Source organism: Pinus tabuliformis, chromosome 6, assembly GCF_031772625.1.
Source record: "Pinus tabuliformis cultivar Carrire ecotype Pingquan chromosome 6, CPIR1, whole genome shotgun sequence".
NCBI classification, from domain to species: Eukaryota; Viridiplantae; Streptophyta; class Pinopsida; order Pinales; family Pinaceae; genus Pinus; species Pinus tabuliformis.
The window spans coordinates 1,089,799,484-1,089,818,258 of NC_142292.1; the positions used below are offsets into that span (position 1 = coordinate 1,089,799,484).

General features: G+C 40.2%; 2 protein-coding genes across 3 annotated transcripts in view; both read left to right on the plus strand.

Annotated features, from left to right (window-relative positions):
* The window catches only part of LOC149262702 (histone-lysine N-methyltransferase CLF-like), a 287,901-nt gene that overhangs the window by 179,327 nt on the left and 89,799 nt on the right, over positions 1-18,775 (plus strand). The gene's annotated exons all lie outside the window — the stretch shown is intronic.
* LOC149262705 (uncharacterized) lies at positions 10,982-12,438 on the plus strand. The gene is made up of 2 exons (XM_089425085.1): positions 10,982-11,355; positions 11,516-12,438. Exons 1-2 carry the CDS (start codon positions 10,998-11,000, stop codon positions 12,166-12,168), a joined length of 1,011 nt encoding a protein of 336 aa, XP_089281211.1. The 5' UTR covers positions 10,982-10,997; the 3' UTR covers positions 12,169-12,438.

An 18,775-nucleotide genomic window follows, 5' to 3' on the forward strand; every position in this document is an offset into this window, starting at 1 on the left:
TAATTTGATATATTAATAATTTTAATATTTTTAATAAACATTGACGGAGGAAGCTAAGAAACTATATGATGATTATCTAAATTATATTGTGCACAACAATATATAAACATAATACAACATATAAAGAAGTTGAATAGTAACCTGTACATCACATACATATTATGTTACCTGAAACTCCACCATGATGTGTTGGAAATGAATTTCGGTGTTTTGGAAACATTTCCTTGTATGAAACAACTTTGCAACACAGTTGAAACCTTTCAATGGTGTTTCTTGCTTTTGAAACATTCTATTGGTAGTTTCAGTGGGTGTCTTGTCAGTTTTAGCTGGTTTATTGGCTGTTTCAACCAGCTAAAATTGAAACAAGAATTCTAGCACTAATTTATTACAAATCAACTTATTGATATAGGGCTTGGGTTACTCTTATCTCTATTTGTGGTTTTATTTTGAAATTTGAAAGTCTTGAACGGTATTTTTAATTTTGTCTGCTGTTTGTTCTCTTTTACACAAACACACTGTTAGATATCTGTGTTTGATGTATACTAGCTCTATTATATCCCGATTTTCTAAAATTGTGGTATCCATTCAGATGCTATATCCAAATCTATGCAACCTGGCTTAAAGTATGCAAGGCAGAACGGGCTTAAGAGTACACTTTTAGACAGCATGGATGTCCAGTAATAACAAATTGATTATGCAGTGCTAGAGTTTCATTCCTCTTCATGGGATAAATCTTCAGAGATATATTTTTTATATGGATTATGCTATGCTTCTAAATAATAGCTAGGAGAAGCATCAATTCAATTTTCATGAAAGTTTCAGATTGAATTGCATGTTAATTTTAGCTCTGACATGTTGGGTGAAACGCATCACCTATCATCAGGGATATAACACACATTCTCTACCCTGCATGTTGGGTGATGCGGTAACCTGGAACATTGTTATCTAATTTAGTATGCAGTTCAATCCATGAACATTTATGACAACATCCATTAAAGTTAACAATTGTAGATGTAATGACCCATCTCGAATTACATGCAAAATGGAATATTAGCATGCATACATATTGAATACCTAACTCAAAAGAAAATTTAAGTTATATTTATGAGTAATTTAATAAAATAACATAAATAAATTATGTTTATCAACAAATGTTATAAAATGACAATTATATCTAAATTAATTAAGAAATATAACTAAATTATAATTTCAAACAAATATTAGAAATATTAGTTATATTTCTTTAGTAATTTAGTTATAATTATGATTTTATAACATTTGTTTATCGATATAATTTATTTATGTTATTTTATTAATTTACTCATAAATATAACTTAAATTTTCTTTTGAGTTAGGTACTCAATATGTATGCATGCAAATATTCCATTTTTCACATAATTCGAGATGGGTCATTCATACACCCGTCCATCAGAAAACTTTGTCTCGAAGTTAGGGTTTATATAATATATTAATAATTATTTTAATGATTAATATAATTTGTGTTTAGTGTGAAGACACTATAAAAAATTGTGTTTTGAACATTTATAGGTTTATAATTTTAAGAGTATTTCTTTTTTTGTAAGCTTGGTAGGACTCTTCGATTTTCATGTTCACCCCGTTATGGGGGGAGGTAACACAAGATTTGAACCCAAGACTTCCGGTTCAGTCAGATTTCATTTCCACGACCACTGCCACTTGAGCTACCCCAAGCGGACAAATTTAAGCTACATTAGGTGGACAATTTTAAGAGTAAATTAATAAAATAACAAATTGTTGACACCTAATCCTCAACGGATGGGTGAACTGGAACGTGAACAGTCATCAAGAAGATGAACTGTTCCGTCTCCTTCTTGTATATAAACAATAGTTCTCTTAATGAAATATTATCTCAGTTTTCTTCTGTTCAATGTGGAGTTACCCTGGCCTGACATGGTATCAGAGCACAGGTCCCAGGTTCTAAATATAGTTGTAACTCCTGCCTCTGTCGCTCCTCTGTCCTGAGCACTCCTTTGTCCCATATTCTGCCTCTGCCAGCGCTAACGCTTGTCTCTGACCTGCATAAGGACTGACAATGCTGCGCACTTATTACTGACGTTACTGCAGAGTGCGTTGGAAAAGGATATGCCTTCGGCGGTCTGAGAGCTTTTGCAAGGAATTCCTCCAGAAGCATCGGCTGTTTGCTTGAGGTTTCCTCAGAAAGTCCTTTGGGTATGGACTCGGATTCAATTTTCGACACAAAACCATACTCGTAATCCCTTTTCAAAGTACTGGTGAACTGGGTCATTGGGGTCCTTGCCTCTTGTGAGCACGCTGCTCCTTTCGTCCACAGTCGCGTCAGGGGCTTCTGCACGGATTCCAGCAAAGCGCTGGCGGAGTTTAGTGGGTGTGGCACCCGGTGATGGATAAAAAAGCCTGCGTGAATCCGAGTGCTTTCCGGTCCCTGATTGCCATGACCTCCGAGATCTTACGTTCTGCGAGGAGGTATAACCTGTATCCATTCATTTGATCTCTGTTGACAATTAGTAGCATCTAATCTGTGTATCCAACCAAAGTTTTATTAATACAGTACCCCTTTATTGATATAAGTTCTATGATTATGGTTCGGTTCGATTTGAATAAAGGCGGAGTTTTATTATGAAGTTATTTAGTTGAAAAGAGCATTCTTCAATTCAGTATCGAAAAAGAGTGTAACGTAGATCCGTGCTGGAAATTCAAAAGATTATGCGGCCTGCCCATGGTGGCCTATGGGGGGCGCTCTTCTCTCTGAAACCCTGACGGAGATTTTATTTCGGTGGCTGTCGTATTTGGTAATAACGCTGTCCCATTTCTTAACACAGCGTTTGAATTAATGTTTGAATGCAAAGGTCAACATTTATTGAATGGTTTCCAGAACGCAATGGTTATTAACGCTGTGGTTTGAATAATATTCACGCTGTTTGAGTATTAACGTGGTGCGCATCCGAGAAAGCGCTGAGGGTATTAATGCTGTGCGTTGTGGGTTTATACATATGCCCATCCAAGTCTGTATATGCATAGAATGGTCCAGAGTATATATACTGAATGATTTCCAAGTTGAATGCATAGAATGATGCGTATATATGGAATGTGAACTGCTGTGCGCTTGTTACCCATATTTTGCAACACCCACATGTCAATCTAAGAGTTTTAATCCCGTCTGTTCCAATCTCAGGACACCTCAGGCCATCGACTCGGTTGAGTGTTGAGCAGTTCTTCAGTGTATATTTATGATAGCAGTTTTGGTATAGCGTTGAGCAGTTTGTTGACTTCATAATATTACACAGTTTAAATAATTCAAAGCGTTGTATATCATTCAAAATATTGCGGTGTTTCCAGAATGTCTTATATACCAAAGCATTTGTAGTACTGCATAATATATTGATATATTGAAGTGATATATTAATACATTGAAGTATTGAAGTGATCCCTTGCGCATTTTTCAAAACATAGTAGTATTGCAGTAATATGTACAATGAAATACTAATGTTTTTTTTAGCAAATATTAGAGAGATGTGAAGGCTGTAACGTAAGGATTTTCTATCAGCAGAAATAATTTTTGTTACAGTATGCATTCAAGAGAAAGAAGAAGATACTTCAGAGGCAGGGGGGGCAGACATTCTCAAGCAGAAAAGGCAGATCTGCATTGCATTCGCTGCAAACGAAATGGATCACATGATGCTTCTACATGCAAGCTACCATGGGACAAAATTGAGATGAGAAGAAATCAGCAGAAAGGTAAAACTTATGACACAGACAAAGGTAAAGCACCTGAATCTGCTCACTATATTGAGGCACAATGTAACATTGGAGTAAATGAAGATTTGTTTAATGCTTCACTTGCTTCTTCGAAAAATGACTGGTTGCTTGATTCAGGAGCAACCTGTCATATGACTCAGGAAAGATTTTTTTGAAGATTTCACTGATAATGTTGATGGAGCAGTATACTTTGCAGATCAGTCAAAAATCAAGCCATCAGGGCTTGGCACAATCAGGCTTAAACTGTCTGGTCTTCTAGACTTTCTTCTGGATCATGTTCTATATCTCCCACAGCTCAAGAGAAACTTGCTGTCCCTGGTCCACATCCGCCAGCAAGGTCACTCCATTCATATGTTTGATGGAAAGCTTGAGGTAAGAAAGGCATCTGACCACACACTTGTCATGAGGGGTATAGAAGAAGAAAGACTTCTTAAACTGCAAGGAACCTCTGCTCATGCACAACATTTTTCATATATTTCTCATCATGAAGAAGGTACACTTCCATCAAGTTTATTATGGCATGATAGATTTGGACATTTAAACTATGATAGTCTCCGCTTGTTGAAGAAAAATGGTGTTGCTGGTTTGCCTACAATTCCTAGAAAACATAAGCAATGTGATGCTTGCATTCTAGGAAAGCATAGCAAACAGTCTTTTCATGATTCACATTCAAGAGCACATAGGAAGCTTGAACTTATTCATTCAGATTTATGTGGTCCAATGCCTGTTCCTTCTGCAAATGGAAATAAATATATCATGACATTTATTGATGATTACACCAGAATGTGTTGGGTTTACTTATTGAAGAACAAATCTGATGCTTTTCAAACATTCAAAAATTTTCATAAGTGGATTGAAAATGATGCACAATCTCATATTGGGTCTATTCACACTGATAATGGAAAAGAATATACATCAAATGAATTTGAACACTATCTTCGCCAACATGGGATTAAACATCAAACAACTGTACCTTATAATCCCCAACAAAATGGTGTCGCAGAAAGAATGAATAGAACAATCTTGAATATGGTACGATCCATGCTTTTTTTCAAAAATGTAAAGACAATGTTTTGGGCTGATGCTAATCTATGTGCTGCATATATAAAGAATAGATGTCCATCTAGTGCTATAAGAAACAAGACTCCTTATGAATTGTGGTATGGACATGTTCCTTCGGTAAAACATCTCAGGATTTTTGGTTCTACCTGTTATGCTTTAATACCAAAGGTACATAGAAACAAACTTGGTGCTAGAAGTCGTAAGTGTATCTTCCTGGGGTATTCAAACACATCTAAAGCATACCGCCTCTATGATGAAGTAAATAAAAAGTTTGTTTTATCTAGAGATGCCATTTTTCTTGAATCATCCAAATCTGACAGTGTTGTTGAGCGGCAACTTGATCGCTTGGATACATTCACAAAACCGAAATCATTTCAAGAGTTTGATAATCAGATTCCACATCTTGAAGGGGGGATTCCTATACTAGATCAACATGTGGAATCTTCTTCTGAAGAACAATATCCCCTGCATGACACTCCAACAACGGATGATGCTTTAAGTGATGTAATTGATAGAATTGGGAGACTCAATCTTGATTCAGACCCAACTCAATCAACAGAGCAGCCTGGACCATCTCAGAAAGGTCCCCCAAAGTGGCTGACAAAGACACTTGAAAGTGTTCATCCTGATGAAATTGGAAAAACAGGAACCAGAAATACAAACCGACAAGATGGAGGTGATGTAGATAACTCTAATTCACCTGTTGATATGGATGTTACTTATGATTGTGAATTGAACTTGTCTACAGATTTTGAACCAACTTCCTTCAAAGAAGCTGCTTCTCATGATGAATGGAAAGAAGCGATGCAGAAGGAGTATGATGCCCTCATAAAGAATGGCACTTGGAAGCTGGTTGATCCTCCATTTGGAACCAAACCAATTGGGTGCAAGTGGGTCTACAAGAACAAATACAAAGCTGACAAATCACTTGACAAGCACAAAGCTAGGCTTGTGGCAAAAGGTTTTGCACAGAAGGAAGGGGTCGATTATGAGGAAACTTTTGCCCCCACAACAAAATGGGCCACCATCCGGACACTCTTTGCACTAGCTGCTCAGAACGGTTGGAAAGTCCATCAAATGGATGTAAAAACTGCATTCTTGAATGGAGATCTAAAAGAGAATGTTTTTATGTTCCAGCCTGAAGGATTTGCTGTGAAAGGACATGAACACAAAGTATGCAAACTTGTGAAGTCCTTGTATGGCCTCAAACAAGCACCACGAGCCTGGTATGAAAAACTAACTGAGCATCTTCTGAAACTCAACCTCAAACATTTTGATCTTGATGATGCAACTTTATTTGTCAAGAAAGTTGGCAAAACAGTTGTATATCTTGTGGTATATGTAGATGATCTTTTAATGACAGGGAACAATGCAAGCTATATTGCATCCATAAAGAAAGAATTAGGAAATATTTTTGAAATGACTGATTTGGGCTATGTTCATTACTATCTTGGCATTGAAGTAACCCAACATCCAAAGTCCATATTTCTTTCTCAAAAGAAATACATTGGAGATTTGTTAAACAGATTTGGCATGACAGAGTGCAATCCCCTTTGTACTCCAATGGAACAAAACTTGAAGCTCACATCTATTGAAGGAAAGGAATTTGAGGATGCAACAAAGTATAGACAGCTTGTAGGAAGTCTCATCTACCTCACTACTACCATACCAGACATTTCATTTGCTGTTGGAATCCTCTCCAGGTTCATGCAAAAGCCTTGTGAGGGACATTGGTCTGCTGCAAAAAGAGTTCTAAGGTACTTGAAGGGAACTCAAGACCTTGGAATCAAGTATACACAGGTGGACGACTTCAACTTGATTGGATACTCTGATTCAGACTTCGATGGAGACAAAGAAACTGGGGTATCTACTTCAGGATATGCTATGAGTCTTGGATCAGGAGCTGTCTCCTGGAGATCACGCAAACAATCAGTACCAGCAAATTCCACAACAGAAGCAGAATATGTGGCAGCAGCTGAAGCAACGAAAGAAATTGTGTGGCTCAGGAAAATTCTTGAAGATTTGCAAGTAAAACAAATACAATCAACTCCACTCATGATTGATAACACATCTGCAATAAAGTTGGCCAAGAACCCAAAGTTCCATGATCGTACTAAGCACATCAATACTAAATATCATCTGATCTGACATCATGTTGAGGCCAAAACAATCCATCTCCGTCATTGTTCCACAAACGAGCAAATTGCAGACATCTTCACCAAAGCGCTTGGAAGAGAAAAGCTTGAAAGATTCAGAACGATGCTTGGACTCACCAACATCCCTTCAGATTAAGGGGGGGAATGTTGACACCTAATCCTCAACGGATGGGTGAACTGGAACGTGAACAATCATCAAGAAGATGAACTGTTCCGTCTCCTTCTTGTATATAAACAATAGTTCTCTTAATGAAATATTATCTCAGTTTTCTTCTGTTCAATGTGGAGTTACCCTAGCCTGACACAAATAAATTATATTTATAAACAAATGTTATAAAATCATAATTATAAGTAAATTAATAAAGAAATATAACTAAATTATATTTTGAGTTAGATATTCAATAAGTATGCATGCTAATATTCCATTTTGCATGCAATTCGAGTTGGGCCATTACACTGTGGATACACAACAATGAAATAGTTTAGCCTTGGATGGATTGTTGAATTAACTTGTAAGGTTATTGTTTTTATTTGACCTTTCACTTTAGAAGCATTGGATACTTTTTTATTCCATGAGAAATATATTTATATTCCATATGAGGAGTATACTTGTTTTCGTTGGAATTCCTAATTCTAACCTGTTAGAAATTCTTCTTGCACTATTTGGTTGATTTCACCTACTTGTTTAATTACTTAACAAGTTATTTAACCATATAAATACTGAAAATAAACACAAGTACAGTCTCAACATCTACATATCATCAGTTGAAAGAAAACAAACACACAAGTGACACCGTTATTTTTGGACAAATGTCCCCGGAAAAACCCAATGCATGAAAAGCATTACAATGACTCTGAGGGTTATAATATTATGTAATCTTTCTGAGTAAAACTGGGTGCCTATCCGGTTCCCTCGATAGAGAAAAATACATGGCAGCAATACCTCTATATTCGGAAACAGGTATTCAGAAAACCTGTCCGACGAAACCCTCTCTGGCACAACTGAAGCTCAGCGCTGTCCCTTTTGGCCTCTACGTTAGCGTCCTCCTGACTTGCGTCAGCCCCAGGACCCTTTGCATCAGCCTTCTGAGGCACTACACAGCCTCTGGGACCCTCTTCGTCACTCCAGCAGCCTCTGCGTGGGTGACACAATCCCTCTTACCTCTGCACTGTCTCTGCTGGGCGTACCCTGGACTGGCTGTTGCTCTCGCTCTCTCTGCTTCTGTGCTGGTCTCTCAGTATTGTCTTTGCCTCTCTGCCTCGTACTAACTACCCTTCGCTGCTAATCACTGATTCAACTTTGCTTAGCAACCCCGCTCTAATAAAATGAATGACTGATCATTCGTGTATTCTCCAACTGACCCTCAAGCCTCTTATATTTTTCTCGTTGGTCCTTCAACAGTCGAGATTAAATCTCTAATTGTTAAAATTGGCAACTAGGGCCAAACTCCAGGTGGGTCATCTTATTAATAGAAGCTGATATTTTTCTTGGATCCCTCTCATCGAAAGGTGTAGGATTGATCTAAAGATCATCCAATTCCGATAAGTATTCATGGAGATATGAATTTATTTGTGTTATGGGACAATTCGTTAAGGTCAGCCAGCGACCAAATAAACCCCACTTGTGCTCAACGTTTTAGTATAAATAGAGGTGGCCTTAAAGTCATTTCAACACACTTGGGATCTCTTCCTCTCTACTTGTCTTTGGGTTTTAGTAGGAGGGATCCTAAGGAATAACGCTGCCCTAATCTAGAAGGTAGAAGCCGGACCTGCTAGAACTGTTGGTTATAGCCGCAATTGCCAGAACTGCCGGGAATAGCCGGAACCGGTGTTTTACAACTCGGCCGAGTTGAAACCGAAACGACCGTTTCGGACCGAGTCACTAGCCAAAACATTGACCCAGCCAGCAACCCGGCTCGGCTGACCGAGTCAGCTATGACTCGGCCGAGTCATCCAATGACTCGGCCGAGTCATAGCTGACTCGGTCAACCCGGCCGGGTCCGTATTGACTCGGTCGAGTCATGAAAAGGACGGCTGGGCAGCGTTTTTTATAAAAAAAATTCATTTTTTTGCTGATATTTGGTAAAGTTAAGTAGGGTTTGTGGATTCCAAAGGGTAATGGTAGATTGTTAAATGCTTTTGGGGTCCATTTCCCCCTCCCAAACTCTATTTAAGACAGCCAAATGCTCTCATTTCACTCACAACAGTCTTATGCATTTGAGTGAGAGTCTTCTTTGAGAGTTAGTGAGCAGTTCTTGAGCTTGTTTTGGAGCAGCAGTGAGGAGTCTTGGAGGAGCATTGTAGCTGGAGTGAGGAGCTTCTTGGGCAGCCATTTGGAGCAGCATTGAGGAGCTGATTCTTGGAGCAAGCTTGAGGAGGCAGTTTGTGCCTGGAGGTATTTTTTTCCACCTCTATAAATCTATTTTTACTTAGTAAATTTTAGGTGCATATCAAGATAGCTTAGAGAGTGTTTTTAGTCAAATAAATGAACATTGAATCAATTTTTTTTTTTTTTTTTTTTTTTTTTTTCATTTTCAGATTGTTTTCCTAGTCAAAAAATGGCACCTAGAGCAAAAGATCCTGCTTGGGCATATGTTGAAATGGTTGATAGTGAGATGTGTTGCAAGTTTTGCCATAGGAAAATTAAGTCAGGTCCTGGGGGGATTCATAGGCTGAAACAACACTTGGCAGGGATTAAAGGCAATATTACTCCATGTCCCTCTGATCAAATTGGGGAGATTAGAAAGAATTTGTTGGAAAGCTTTGAAAAATTTAAAGAAGAAAAGACTAGGCAAAAAGAGATACAGGCTGAAATTGGGAGGAAGAGGGAGATACAAAGAATGATGGCTGCCAACCCCCACTATGAGTTTGAGGGTTCTTCCTCTATCCCTCAAACTGATGCATCAAACCCTTTCCGTTATGTTCCTCCCTCTTTTGCTTCTGTTCAAGATAAGGGAAAGGGTAGAATGAAGGGTGATGGGACTATCAAAGTTTTTTCACTCACTCAGGCTCCTCTCCATCAGATGCACATGGTCCTGAAGTTAGTATTAGTAAAGGTCTTGCTCAGCCCACTTTAGATGACCATTGGAAGAAAGAATTGAGGGAGACTGCTTGTGACTACATAGCTAGATGGTGGTATGATGCTGATATCCCCTTTAATGCTGCTCGTTCACCATATTATGAGCCTATGTTTAAGGCCATACATGCTGCTGGAAAAGGCTTCAAAGGCCCTACTATGCAAGAGCTAAGGGGGTTTCGTTTGCAGAAAGAAATTAAATCAATTAATGAGTATTTGCAAGATTTCAAGGAATCATGGGCAAGAACAGGGTGTACCATCATGTCAGATGGATGGACTGATCAAAGAAACCGTACCATCATAAACTTTCTTGTCTTCTGCCCACAGGGAACCATGTTTTTAAAATCAGTTGATGCATCTGATAAGGTAAAAGATGGCCACTTGTTGTTTCAGCTATTGGATGAGGTTATTCAGGATGTGGGGGTGGCTAATGTTGTTCAAATTATCACAGACAATCCCTCTAACTATGTTCTTGCTGGTAGACTGTTAGAGGAAAAACACAAGACCATCTTTTGGACCCCATGCGCTGCACATTGCATAGACCTCATGCTTGAGGATATTGGAAAATTAGATTGGGTCAGAAACACTGTAGATAATGCCAAAAGCATAACAAAATTTATCTACAATCATACACTGGTTTTGAGTCTCATGAGGAAACACACTGGAGGCAAGGATATTATTAGGCCTGCCATCACTAGATTTGCTACACATTTTTTGACATTGCAATCTATGCTTTCCCAACATAGAAACTTGCAAAAGATGTTTTCCAGTGATGACTGGAATCAAAGCAGTTGGTCTAACAAACCAGAAGGCAGAGAATTGAAAGGAAAGTCCATGATGAAACTTTTTGGAGAAAGGCAGCAGAGATTGTGAAGCTTGCTGAGCCACTAGTTACGGTGTTGCGGTTGGTGGATGGGGAAAGGTTGGCTATGGGCTTCATTTATGAGGCTATGGATCAAGCAAAGGAGCAAATAAAGACAGCATACAAGGATAGAGTGGCAAAGTATGGGCCCATTTGGGCAATCATTGATGAAAGATGGAACAATCAACTCCATCGCCCTATACATGCAGCTGGGTATTTTTTGAACCCACGGTATCATTATAAAGCTAAGGAGTTAGGAGCTTTGAGGGGGGAGGTCAGAGATGGACTGGTTGATTGCATTGAGCGCATGGTCCCATCGGAGTCTGATCAGCTGCTGATACATCAGCAGGTCACATCCTTCAGCAATGCAACAGGTACCTTTGGGAAGAACCTAGCAAAGATTGCAAGAGAAGCAGATGAGCCAGGTAAACAAAAATTTCAATTTTCAATTTCTTAATGGTTTTACTTTTTTTATTGAAGTTTGTTAAATCATTTATAATTTGAAAGTTAGATATAATTTGTAATTTTGTTGAGCTTCAGCCTTCATCTAACTCATAATTCATTACACTCCTATGTTTTTTGCAGCACAATGGTGGGAGGCCTTTGGTGGCCAGTGCCCTGAATTGCAAAGGTTTGCAATTCGTATTTTGAGTCAAACTTGCAGTGCATCTGGGTGTGAGCGCAATTGGTCTGTCTTTGAGAGGATTCACACAAAGAAGAGAAACCGTTTGGAGCAAAAACGGTTGAATGATTTAGTTTTTGTCCAATACAACCTTCGGCTCAGACGGAACCAATTGCTGAACAAAAGACCTGATTCAGATCCCATTGTGTTGGAAGACATTGATCCAACATCAGATTGGGTAGTGGAGAGTCGTCTACCAGAGTTTGATCCTGATGAGGATCTTGAGATTGATCAACTTGATGTTGAACATCCACTGCAGCCTGTTCAGTTGAATGCAGATCCCGATCCACCAGCCTCAGTCTCACAGCCAGCTAGTAGGACTCCAGTTGTAGGTGCTTCGCCTTCCTCTGCTCAGCCACGACAGAAGCGCAGCCGCATTTGTACTCTATCTCAGCTTGCATCTGCTGCACAGCCTAGTGGTACTGGCACCACTTGTACAGTTGCAGTTGGAGACGATGATGATGAGGAGGAGCCATGGGGCCCCTTGTCTGACTCTGATGATGATGATCCAGAGATTGGTCGAGATGATCTTGGCTCCTCTGGCAGTAGCTACTAGCCTCCTTGGTTATTTGTATTTTGTTTTGACTCTTGAGTCTTTGATCATGTATGACAGACTACAGTTGACTATGTATTTACTATTGCCATTGGGTACCACCGTACCATTTTGATATAATGGATTGGTTCATGAGCCTACTTTGATCATATGTTGTCTTCCATGTATATTATAATGTTGTGTGTTTGGAAACTTGAATGAAAATCTTTAAAATTATGTTTAAAATATTTAAAATTATGTTTTTTTATAAAAAAAATAAATATTTAATGTATTTTTTACAACGACCGAGTCATTGAAATCGAGCCGGCCGAGTCATTACCGAGTCGGAGTCGATCCTCGGCCGAGTCCGAGTCCGAGTCCGAGTTGTAAAACATTGGCCGGAACTGCTAGGAATAGCTGGAATTGTCGGAATTGCTAGGAATTGCTGAAACTGCCGGAACTGTCGGAATTGCCGGAATTGCCAGAAATACCGGAATAAGCCGGAATAGCCGGAATTGCCGGGAATAGCCAGAATTGTTGGAATTGCCGAAACTGCTAGAACTGCCAGGAAAAGCTGGAACTGCCGGGAATAGCTAGAATTGCCGAAACTGCCGGGAATAGCCAGAATTGCCGAAACTGCCGGGAATTGCTGGAACAACTGGGAAAGCTAACACAGAGGGCAGAAGCTGGAACTGCCGGGAACAGTCGGAATTGCCGGGAACAGTCGAAACTGCCAGAACTGCCGGGAACAACCGAAACTGCCAGAACTGCCGGGAACAGTCGGAACTACCGGGAACTGTCGGAACAATCGGAGCATTTGCCTCCGAAGGAGAGCAACATGCAAGGGACAACTAACTAGCATTGGGACAATTGTATGGTACTTAGCAGCAAATACACCAAGCATGCAATGTTACAACGAGCATGCAAGGGACAACTAGCAAGCAAGGTGCATCCTACACATAGGTCATTATGTCAACATGGTGCAACAATGGCACATAATGTAGTACAGTGATGGGTACAGTCATGATTAATGAAACGTGATGAGATGTAGCATGGTGATGATGGGTGCAGCATGGTGTAGCGCAGTGAGGTGCAGCATGATGACGAAATGCAGCACAACGATAGATGAAGGAGTCACCTTGGAGAATCAGTTGAAGCAACATGTCTTCAACTGATCTCATGTATAATCCTCTTAAGATGATCTATGCTCTTATCTAGATAAGTCAAAGTGTTGACGTTTGTTGTAAACGTACTATCTCTATCTCTCTCTCTGCTGAACTGTTGAAGAACATATAAGAAGAATTGATCTAGGGTTTCCCCACATTGGGGTTTGTCCCTGGCTAGCGCCACATCTTGTGTCCTCTTGTCTTAGCTTGTCTTCTGCGATTTATGTTTATGTTATATCTGCAGTTTACTTTAATGCTGATGTGATTGCTAATCTCGAAAAGATATTGTGCTTACTATGAAAATTGAAATAAATTGCTCTGAGCATAGAGCATACCTAAAATTAACATGGTATCGGAGCTGATGCAAAGACAATGCCCAAGCAAGAGTGAAAGAGCAATCATCGAAGACAGTTGGGAAAGGACAAAAGGATCACTGGATTCCTCATCCCTCTTCAAATTCACCGAGGGTGAAGTCGAAGCAATGAACATTATCAGAATGGCACAACGGAAGTTTCTGATGGCCTACCTAAAGATCACTTCATTGGGAAGTCTGGATCTAAGGGTGGAAGGAAAGGTAGATGCCTTGGTTGCAATAAGTTAGGCTATTATGCGAAGGAGTGTCCGAATGAAGAGACACATCTCTTGATGAAGATAATAATCATTCTAGGGACATCTTCAATGATCAAAGGGATGACAGGTAATGCAGGTCATCAAGGAAATGGCCGACTCTTCAAAGAAAGCAAGGAACCCCAGGTATGAAGAATCAAATGTTGTTTTTGATAAGATAAAGATGCGTTATCTTGTATTGATCCTCTCCTTCAGATTCTTTGGGAATTTGGCTTATTGATTGTAGTGCTTCAAGGCACTTCATCGGATAGAAGGGTGCACTCTCTAATTTGGTAGAGATGGAAACAATTGTGGGATTATATTTGGAGCCGATAACACTTATCTCGGAAAGGGTGTAGGGAATGTTACCCCTCAATTGAATGAGGGTAATTCGATTCATTTATAGAATCTCTTTTATGTACTTGATCACAAGAAGAACCTAGTGTCCATTTCGGCAATGGAAGTCAAAGGTTACAGGGTGGTACTCATCGATGGAAAGGTACATGTTTGAAAATAGAATTTTCAAAGATGTTTTTGAGTTCAGGGTTGTATCAAGTTGCAAGAAGTCCACTGGGGACCATGTCCATTAACACATAGCACTGGAGGTCCGTGAGTCAGATGGTGATAGGGATGCCTGAATTCAAAAAGAGCATGAAAGTACATGTTCGAGATGTACCGAAGGAAAATCTTATAAGGGGACCATTCTCCTCATGCAGCAGGTCCACAGGTTTGGAACAACTCGAGAAGTTTGAGATTCATGATCAAGAATCTCATGTATACAGGTGGAGGAAAGTCCTCTATGGCTTGAAGCAAAACACCCCGGGCGTAATATGAGAGGATTGATAACTTTTTGATGAAGCTGAGATTCACTAGGAGTGAAACCGATCGAAACCATTACCCGAAGGTTGTGGATGATAGACCTCTCATACCGACACCTTATGAGGAGGACATATTTATGATAGGTGCAGACCCTCTCATTTGCAGAAGTAAGAGGAAGTTGGATTCCGGATGTGGAATGATAAACTGCAAGCCTATGACTACCTCTGAGTTTCATAAACTCATTCGCGTTGATGTTCTTGGTGAACTTCTGTCCGGACATATGTTTTGCAGTTAGCATGGTGAGCTCATACTTGGTTGAGCCTCACTGGATTGGTGCCAAGAATATTCTGAGATATCTTCGGGGCACAATCTCTCATGGATTGAGATACACTGTCGAAAATATGAAACTGCATGATTATTCGAATGTTGATTGGGTAGGCAGTGTGTAGGATCACTAGAGCACTTCTCAGTGTTGGTTCTCTTTGGATCCTGCTTCGATATCATGGATGAGCAGGAAGCAGAAGTTGGTTGCTATAAGCACCGCCAAGACCAAATATATAGCTACGAGTATGATCTCATGTGAAGCTGCATGGTTGCAGAAGCTCTTAAGTGAGCTATTTGAACACATGATGAATACCACTGTGATTCTTTATGACAACCAGAGGGGGGATTCGATTATTGAGGAATCTCATATTCGATGATTGCTCTAGCAGATAGACATCAAATACTGCCTTTTTTGGAATATGGTAAGCGATGAGCGAGGAGGCTCCATCGCATTGAGACTGATGTATAGGTCTAGACATTTTGTCAAAACCCTGGGGAAAGGTCAAATATGTGACTTTCCCGAATGACTTGGAGTCGTTGAGAGACCTTCTTATAAGGGTCCTACATTTTGCATGCATTGAGCTCTGGGAGCTCTCGGGGGCTTGGGGTACCTACTGGAGCAACATACGACCACAGGGCGACTCACCCTCCTGCTGGTGGTGTGCTATGTATAGGTTGATTAGTTTTCTTGTGGGTCGGGATGATTAGTTCTCCCGTGGCAACTGTGGAACGAGATAATTAATTCTCTTGTGGGCCGGGATGATTAGTTCTCCCGTGGCAATCGTGAAACAAGATGATTATTTCTCCTATGGGCCGAGATGATTAGTTCTCCCGTGGCAACTATGGAACAGGATATTAGTTCTCCTGTGGGCCGTAATGATTAGTTCTCCCATGACAACTGTGAAACATGATGATTAGCTATCCTGTGGGTCAGGATGATTAATTCTCCCATTGCGACTTTGGGGCAGGATGATTCGTTCTCCTGTGGACATGATGATTAGTTCTCCTGTTGAGGCATCCTACCCATGCAGTCTGGGACTTATGGGAAGTACCTCTCATTTGATCAATCAGCAGGGAAATGGGGTTAGGGACCATAGTAGTACTGTCGATGGACGCAGCGATGTATATACCGTACTCCCTATGCTAGGATGACCTCCATTGATCTGGGATCAATTAATCGATTTGGGATCAATTAATCGATCTGGGATCAGTATGAGTGGTTTGAGATACTCTCTTGTGATATTGATATGGGATTAACAAAACTGACTTAGGGCCAGTAAGATTGATGTGACACACTCTCTTCAGATGAAGCTGACTTTGGGTCAATAGAGAATGGTATAAGACATTCTCGATCAATTCATCTTCTTCATGGTTCAGTAGAGCAGTGCTGGGCACTGATGGCAGAGATAGTACAGTCAGACATATGGATCAGCGGATGGAATTCTCCCTAGTTGAGAGGGAGTGTTAAAATTGGCAACTAGGGCCAAACTCCATGTGGGTCATCTTATTAATGGAAGCTGATATTTTTCTTAGATCCCTCTCATCGAGAGGTGTAGGATTGATCTAAAGATCATTCGATTCCGATATGTATCCATGGAGATATGAATTTATTTGTGTTATGGGGCAATTTGTCAAGGTCGGCTAGCAACCAAATAAACCCCACTTGTGCTCAACGTTTTAGTGTAAAATTTAAATAGAGGTGGCCTTCAAGTCCTTTCAACACACTTGGGATCTCTTCCTCTCTACTTGTCTTTGGGTTTTAGTAGGAGGAGAGATCCTAAGGGATAACGCTACCCTAATCCAGAAGGCAGAAGTTGGAACTGTCGGAACTGTCTGGAATAGCTGGAATTGCTGCAATTGCTGGAACTGCTGGGAACAGCCGGAACTAGCCGGAATTATCGGAACTGCCGGGAACAGTTGGAATTTTTGGAATTGCCGGAACTGTCAGTATAGCCGGAATTGTTGGAATTGTCGGGAATAGACGGAACTGCCGAGAATAGCCGAAATTGTTGGAATTGCTGGAACTACTGGAACTATTGGGAAAAGCTGGAACTGTCGGGAAAAGCCGAAACTATTGGAAATGCCGGGAAAAGCCGGAACTGCTGGAACTGTCGGTAATAGCCAGAATTGCCGAAAGTGTTGGAACTGCTGGAACAGCCGGGGAAGCTAACGCAGAGGGCAAAAGCTGGAACTGTCGAGAACAACCGGAACAGCCGGAATTGCCGGGAACAGCCGGAATTGCCGGAACTGTCGAGAACTGTCGTAACTGCGGAGAACTGCCAGAACAACTGGAGCATCTATCTCCGAAGGAGAGCAACATGCAAGGGACATCTAGCTAACATTGGGACAATTGTATGGTACTTAGCAGCAAATACACCAAGCATGCAATGTTACAGCTAGCATGCAACAACAAGCATGCAACAACAAGCATGCTAAGGACAACAAGCATGCTAGGGACAACAAGCAAGCAAGGGACAACAAGCAAGCAAGGTGCAGCCTACACATAGGTCATTATGGCAACATGGTGCAACATTGGCACATAATGGAGTACAGTGATGGGTACAGTCATGATTAATGAAGCGTAATGAGATGTAGCATAGTGATGATGGCTGCAGCATGGTGTGATGCAGTGAGGTGCAACATGATGACGAAATGCAGCACAACGATAGGTGAAGGAGTCACCTTGGAGAATCAATTGAAGTAGTATGTCTTCAACTGATCTCATGTATCATCTTCTTAGAGATGATCTATGCTCTTATCTAGATAAGTCAAAGTGTTGACTTCTATTGTAAACGTACTATCTCAATCTCTCTTTGCTGAACTATTGAAGAACATATAAGAAGAATTGATCAAGGGTTTCCCCACTTTGGGGTTTGTCCCTGGCTAGCGCCACATCTTGTGTCCTCTTGTCTTAGCTTGTCTTCTGCGATTAATGTTTATGTTCTATCTGCAGTTTACTTTAATGTTGATGTGATTGCTAATTTGGAAAAGATATTGAGCTTACTGTGAAAATTGAAATAAATTGCTCCAAGTATAGAATATACCTAAAATTAACACTAATCAACGACTAAGATTAGATTTGGATTGATCCATGACTTTTGGAACCTTCTAACCCAGTTTTATATTAATACCCATTAATATTTATTTTTCCTAAGTTTAGACTTAGGAACTCCATTAAAATTATTAATTATTTTAATATATCACAAACCGGGTACAATCTGTCCAAACCATTTCGGGGTCTTGGAGATCTCATGTGTTTTAGCCTCTCCACCAATTTTCATGGCTAGATCACATCCGATGCTACCCCAAATCAGTAGTTTTGGTCCATAAGGGACTGCTCAGACTAAACAACAAGGGCAAAGCCATTACAACAAAGTTCATCATGGCACTTGGAAGAATTGAATCAGGGTGGGGAGGATAACCATCATTCCTTGCAACAACCCAATATAAACCCAATTGGCAGAAACATTGGATACATTTTGAAGGTCTTATGAACATAAGAGGCAAGGGACCACTATTAAGAAGATGACAACGAATGTTTATAAATGGATTTCTGTGGAACTTAGCTTATTGTTTATGCTTGTTATGATGAGTCAAATGGTCTTTAGGAACTAATCTTTTACATAAGCTGTTTGAAGAGTGAAGAGATCCAAGGACATGGAATAGTTCTAATGAATTTAATGAATTTCTGTGGCAGTTTGAAACTTGCACAACTG